The sequence below is a fragment of the Ursus maritimus genome, unplaced genomic scaffold (genome assembly GCF_017311325.1).
Source record: "Ursus maritimus isolate PB19 unplaced genomic scaffold, ASM1731132v1 scaffold_16, whole genome shotgun sequence".
Classification (NCBI taxonomy): domain Eukaryota; kingdom Metazoa; phylum Chordata; class Mammalia; order Carnivora; family Ursidae; genus Ursus; species Ursus maritimus.
The window spans coordinates 43768806-43774571 of NW_024424008.1; the positions used below are offsets into that span (position 1 = coordinate 43768806).

General features: G+C 56.2%; 2 protein-coding genes across 3 annotated transcripts in view; one reads left to right on the plus strand and one right to left on the minus strand.

Moving 5' to 3' along the window:
* VSIG2 (V-set and immunoglobulin domain containing 2) overlaps positions 1–4597 on the plus strand; it is a 6649-nt gene extending 2052 nt beyond the window's left edge. For both annotated transcript variants that reach the window (XM_040631090.1, XM_040631091.1), the window contains 5 exons: positions 237–444; positions 1234–1392; positions 2304–2423; positions 2537–2681; positions 3356–4597. In XM_040631090.1, coding sequence (XP_040487024.1) covers positions 237–444; positions 1234–1392; positions 2304–2423; positions 2537–2681; positions 3356–3488 — 765 coding nt within the window. In that variant the 3' untranslated portion in view covers positions 3489–4597. The remainder of the gene's footprint in view (positions 1–236; positions 445–1233; positions 1393–2303; positions 2424–2536; positions 2682–3355) is intronic.
* The window catches only part of NRGN (neurogranin), a 6645-nt gene continuing 4693 nt past the window's right edge, over positions 3815–5766 (minus strand). The window contains exons 2-4 of the mRNA XM_040631092.1: positions 5330–5556; positions 5057–5074; positions 3815–4663 (exon numbers count right to left, since the gene is read on the minus strand). Of these exons, the coding sequence (XP_040487026.1) occupies positions 5335–5556 (222 nt within the window). The 3' untranslated portion in view covers positions 3815–4663; positions 5057–5074; positions 5330–5334. The remainder of the gene's footprint in view (positions 4664–5056; positions 5075–5329; positions 5557–5766) is intronic.

The following is a 5766-nucleotide window of genomic DNA, read 5'->3' on the forward strand; positions in this document are numbered from 1 at the left end:
CACAAATCGAGAACCGTGCTTAGCTAAAAGCAATAAAACTAGTTCATTTAGCACCTGGGAAGGGATGGTATTTGGGGACAGAGACCTTGCTGGCTCTGGCTCCAGAGCATTAGCTTCCCTGTCTGGTATAAAAGAAGGGGCCTCTTTTACCTTCTTCTGCCTGCTTTTGAGAAAGGACTGTCCAGTTGATGCCAGTCAGAAAAAGGCGCATGTGCGTGTCTCCTGCTTCCCCCCAGATCCTGTACTTCACCAACGGCCAACTGTATCCAACTGGTTCTAAGGCAAAGAGGGCCAGCCTGCTTCAGAACCCCCCCACAGCAGGGGTGGCCACCCTGAAACTGACCGATGTCTACCCCTCGGACACCGGAACTTACCTCTGCCAAGTTAATAACCCGCCAGATTTCTACACCAATGGGTTGGGGCTAATCAACCTTACTGTGCTTGGTAAGGCAGGCTGGGGACCCACCAGCCACCCATGTACCATGAAAGCTAGCACTGGCCCTGCTAAGTACCCCCCCCCCATAGCCCCGATTTCCAGCCCAAGCACACACTGCACTGGGGACCCCAAGGGAAAATACCTCCTTCCCAAAGTCCTCCACCCTCCACAAAGAATGCCTCCTCCCTCAGTCCCTAAAAACAAAGGGTTTAAGAAAGAGAAACCCCTTCCCATATACAGGGATCTGAGTCATGCCCCCACAACTCTATCTTGGGGGGAACGTCCCATTTGTAGCCCAGATTCTGTCTTTCCTGAGGTCAGTGGCAGAGAAGGGGAGTGGCTGTTAAAGGAACAAGGGCCCCTGTCACTAGGCACCAACCTTGTGTTCAGAGTTTCCATCTCACTCCAACCCAGAAGCTGCTCGGAGATGAGCAAGCAGAAACTGCTAAAGAGGCTGGGGACGTCTAGATGGAAAAGCGAAGACTTAGGAGGTGCATAACAACTGCATTCAGAGATCTGAAAGCTTGTCCTGTGGAGGAGAGATTTTTCATTTCTCTTTGTGGACAGAAATTGGGACAGAATGGGAGGATATTATATTAACACAGATTTTGGCTCAATATGAGGGAGAATTTTCTAACAATCAGTATTTCCAATAGGGGCAATCATTTCCTGGGGATGCAGTGGAATGTGGACAGAAGTGGACTATTATTTGGTGGGAAACTGGAGCAGGAAATCTAGCACTTATGGAGGGGGGCGGAGCTAAGAGTTGGCTAAGGTACTTTCTGTGACTTTTGCAGTCCCCCCCAGTAGTCCCCTGTGCAGTAAGAGTGGTCAGACCTCCGTGGGAGGCTCCGCTGCACTGAAGTGCAGCTCTTCCCAGGGAGCCCCCAGGCCAGTGTACAACTGGATACGTCTTGGATCTTTCCCTACACCTTCTCCTGGCAGCATGGTGCAAGGTAAGGGCCCAGGGCATCAGGGAAGAGGGATACCCAGGACCTGGGCAAATCTGGTCCACACACCCTCACTTATCGGTTCTGTGCCTGTGGGTCTGACTGCTGTACCTTTCCCTGCTTCTTTCCTGGTGTCCTGTATTGTCCCCTGCTGTCTGTCTTCCTGCAGTCCGTGGCTCTGTGCTCCTGGGAGCATTTCTCAAGTTACGTGTACTCCTGATATCTTGGAAGACAGTGGAAGGCAGGGAGGTCTTCTATGATTCCCACTTCTGGGGATTTCTTAAGGGTCGTGAATCATTTCCAAGCTGCCCAGAGAGGAAACTGAGGCAGGGTAGCATGGACTGGCTTGAATCATTTAGTCAGCGTCTTGGGAGGAACCAGATAATTGGTCAAGAGCCTTGGCTTCTCTGCCTCCACATGCTTGTTCCAGTGCCGCCCTTGCCCCAGCCCCGGCACACCCCTTTATCAATCCTGAGAGCCCTCTGGATCATCTGGTGTGTGCTCTGCCTTCTAAAGGGAGGGTAAGCAGCTTAGTAAAACATTTGGGTGAGCTTTGGGCCACCCCAGAAGATACCGTTCCTAGCAATCGAGCCTTCTCTCCACCCCACCCAGGAACCTGACATCAGCCAGTCAGCATCCCACCCCAATTCCCCCAGTGTGCCTTCTCCCCCTCCCCTGAAAAGGCAGCTGTGCAGGGTAGAAAGAGCGTAGAAGTGGCAGTGGCTTTGGCACTTCTTTTCTGGGTCACCTCGGACAATTACTTTCCTTCTCTGAGCCAGCGCCCCCCCCCCCCAATAAAAGAGGTTAGTCCTTTCCTGACAGGATTGCTGTAAGGCTGAAATGAAATATACGATCATCATAGTAGGTGCTCCCTGTGGGCTGACTGAATGACGGAACACTTCCTCCTCACCCTCCAGATGAAGTGTCTGGCCAGCTCATTCTCACCAATCTCTCCCTGACCAACTCCGGCACCTACCGCTGTGTGGCCACCAACCAGATGGGCAGTGCGTCCTGTGAGCTGACGCTCTCTGTGACTGGTAGGGGATGCTGGGCAGAGGCCCTGCGGAAGGCCTTGGCTGGGAGGCTGCATGAGACATCTGCGGAGGGGCCGAGGAATGTCTGGCCCTCTGAGTTCCCTGTGTCCCCTTAGACCCATCCGAAGGCCGAGTGGCTGGGGCTGTGATTGGGGTGCTCCTGGGCGTGCTGTTCCTGTCAGTTGCTGTGTTCTGCCTGATACGGTTCCAGAAAGAGAGGAGGAAGAAGCCCAAGGAGATGTATGGGGGTAGTGACATTTGGTGAGCAGGAGGGCTGGTGGGGGGAGGTTACAAAACAGGAGAAAAGGGCTTGGGTTATGAGTAGGTGACTTCAGCCCTCAAACTCTGACATCTTTCAGGTTGTTTGGGGGTAAGGAGTGCTGCTCAGCTCTGGGATTTGGTGGTGGGGGTGGCAGGTAGAGCAAGTGTGCTTGCGTGTGAGTGGTGCACGGGGTGGAGGACTTGGTTCATGGCTTCCCTCACCCTCCTCATACTTAAAAGAATTTTCAATTTTTAAGGCCTTTTCATATACATATATAGGCTGTGGATGCCAGGAGTTGGGTTTGTCCTGAGCCTTCAACTGAGTTTAGTTCTTCCGTGTGGGGGAGCGAGGAAAGGAGAGGCAAGAGCTGCCTCTGTCACCCTGTTAGCTGTCAGTCGTGGCGTCCAGAAGAGGGCTCAGAGCAGTATTTCTCAAAGTGTGGTCTTCAGATTATCTCAGGAGCTTCTTAAACATTCAGATTCCAGCTACTTCCTGTCCCTCCTGAAGCAGTGTGTGTGTGTGTGTGTGTGATGGGTTGTGGAATCTTTATTTCAACCCAAATTCCACAGATAATTTTCATGTGTAGTAAAAATTTAAAGTCTTTAAGTCAGAGAATGGGGGGCGGTCCTTTGAGGGATGCCCCCAGCCTTCACCAAAAATTTTCTTCTATCAGGGAGGATGCCAGTGCACCTGGAATTTCTGAGCACACTTCTGTGAGAGCTGATTCTAGCAAAGGGCTCCTGGAGAGGCCCCCCTCTGCCAACAGTGTGACGACTACCAAGTCCAAGCTCCCTATGGTTGTCTGATTTCTCCCCCTACCCTTGAGGGGGAATATCAAGAATTAAAGCCTTTGGGTACCATATCGTCTCCCTGTTCTTTCTGTCGGCATAGCGCATTCCTCTAGGCGGCACAAGGAGTGTTTACCAGTACTCGAAGATATGGGCTTGGAGTCCTAGAGGAGACGCTGTAGGTGGGAAGTTTGGTTGGCTCCAAGAGAGTAGGTTCTAACAAGACCCTCTTCCCTTTTTACTCCTCCTCACCTCCACTTTTTGGTTTCGTCAAGTGAAATTTGCTCAAGCTTCAGGCGATGGCCTTGTGCACCCAAACTCCCTCCCCTCCGGCACCCTCTGAATACTTGGACATTCCTCTTTATTGTTCACATTCCAACCCAGCACGGTCACATGCACACACGGAGATAAAAATCCTTCGGGCCACAGCCCCAGGAGCCCGGCGGGGGGCGGGGCTAGCAGGGGCAGGGGCGGGGCCGCGGCAGACTCCTCCCACCGAGCCTACCAGGCGCTCGGCGTTTGCATAAACAAGATGAGAGCTGGAGAGGCGGCTCTCAGGGTGCGCTGGGGAGAGGGGAAGCAGATTACAGGCAGGCGTGGGGTTGGGGTGCGAAATAGGTACTTCCCTTACGATCGGAGCAATAGGTACTTCCCTTATGATCAGAGCAGGAGTTATCCAACACCATAAAAACCCTGTTTCCCTCTCTCGTCACCCCAGAGCCAAAGTTCTGGGGTCAGGCTGGGGCGCGAACAGCACAGAGACGCAGAGCGCCCCCTTTATCTGCGCACAGAACGAAAGGACTTTTTTTTTTTTTTTAAGTGAGTGTACTTGGGCGACGCTTAGGGCGCCCTCCGCAGTGCGCGCAGGGAAGTGCACGGAGGCTGCGGGGGCAGAGCGGCATGCGGGGTGCGGGCAGAGGTGGGCGAGAAGCAAAAGAAGGAAGACGTGAGAGCGCGGGGTTTGGGGCTAGGGTGGGAAGGAAGGGGGGATGGGGACCATATTAGACTGGAGGACTAACTAAAAGGGCACGGACTTAGCGACTCCTCGACGGAGCCTGCCTGGGAGAGGGGGTCTCTGGGGACGCAGGGAGGGCTCCTGAAGCTGGCAGGCTGGTGGGAAGGAGAGGATCACAAACACGGCAGGGAAGTCTCGTCACTGCGAAGGGGACGCGGCATCCATCTCTCCTCGGCAACTGAGGACAGAGAAGGTCTGAGCACCTGCCCTCCCCGGTACTTCCTCTCCCCCTTCCTTCTCCCTTCCTGAACCGGGACCCCAGGGCGGGGAGCGCCAGGGGACCCCAGTCACCCAGACCCCCACCCGAGTCACTGAGCTGAAATAAGCCAGGGCGTGTGTGCGCCGCAGTGTGTTTATAGCCTCAGGCTGGGTTTGTGCAGCCAAATGGGGGTGGCTGCGTTTCTGTGTTGGTCCAGGTGTGTCCCTGTCGCAGCCTCAGGCGTCCTGATGCATCAGAAAACCCGCAGGCTCGGGGTGGGGGGCGGGGAAGGGCGGGTAGAGGGAAAGGTGGGGGATTTGGTCCTTTTCTCCCCCTCAGGCCTCCCACCCGCTTCCGAGTCGTATTCATTACCTTTGAAAATGCTCAGTTCTTCGGTCCAGGGCGGGGCAGGAGGGAGGGAGGAGAGAGAGAACAGGTGAGCTCTCGGAACCCGCAGCACCCCCAGCCTTCTCCCAGCCACCCACCTCAGGCCTCGTATGGTAGTCCCCCACCCTTAGCTCCCTCTCCACCCCGCGGCCCGCCCGTAGTCTTCGGGCTCCTCCGGAGGGGGAGCGGGGCCGCTCTCGGCAGGTCCCGGGTTTGGGAAGGGGCAACCTGCCGCCCGCCGCGCCCCGCCCGCCTCACCTGGCCTAGTCTCCGCTGGGGCCGCCGCCCGCGCCTCCCCGGGCGCCCCCAGCTCCGCCCGTTCCCCCGTGGCCCGGGCCCTTCCGGCCGCGCTCTCCACTCTTTATCTTCTTCCGCGCCATGTGGCCCCGGAAACTCGCCTGGATTTTGGCCGCGGCTGCGTTGGCGCCGGGATCGTCCAGCGGGATGTCTAGAATGTCGTCGTCCGGCTTGGAGCACGCGCTCTCCTGGAGGCGGGGCAGGGGGCACTCGTGGGGTGACTGGGCTGAGACCTCGCGAGGGTAGGGGTAGGAGTAGAGCCTTGGGGGACCGGGACGAGGGCGACGCGCGAGTGCGAAGCGCAGAGATGGGAGCTGTGGGCTTGGAGAAGGACTGAGGAAGGGCCGCGGGCTGGTGTGTGTGTGTGTGTGTGTGTGTGTGTGTGTGTGTGTGTGTGT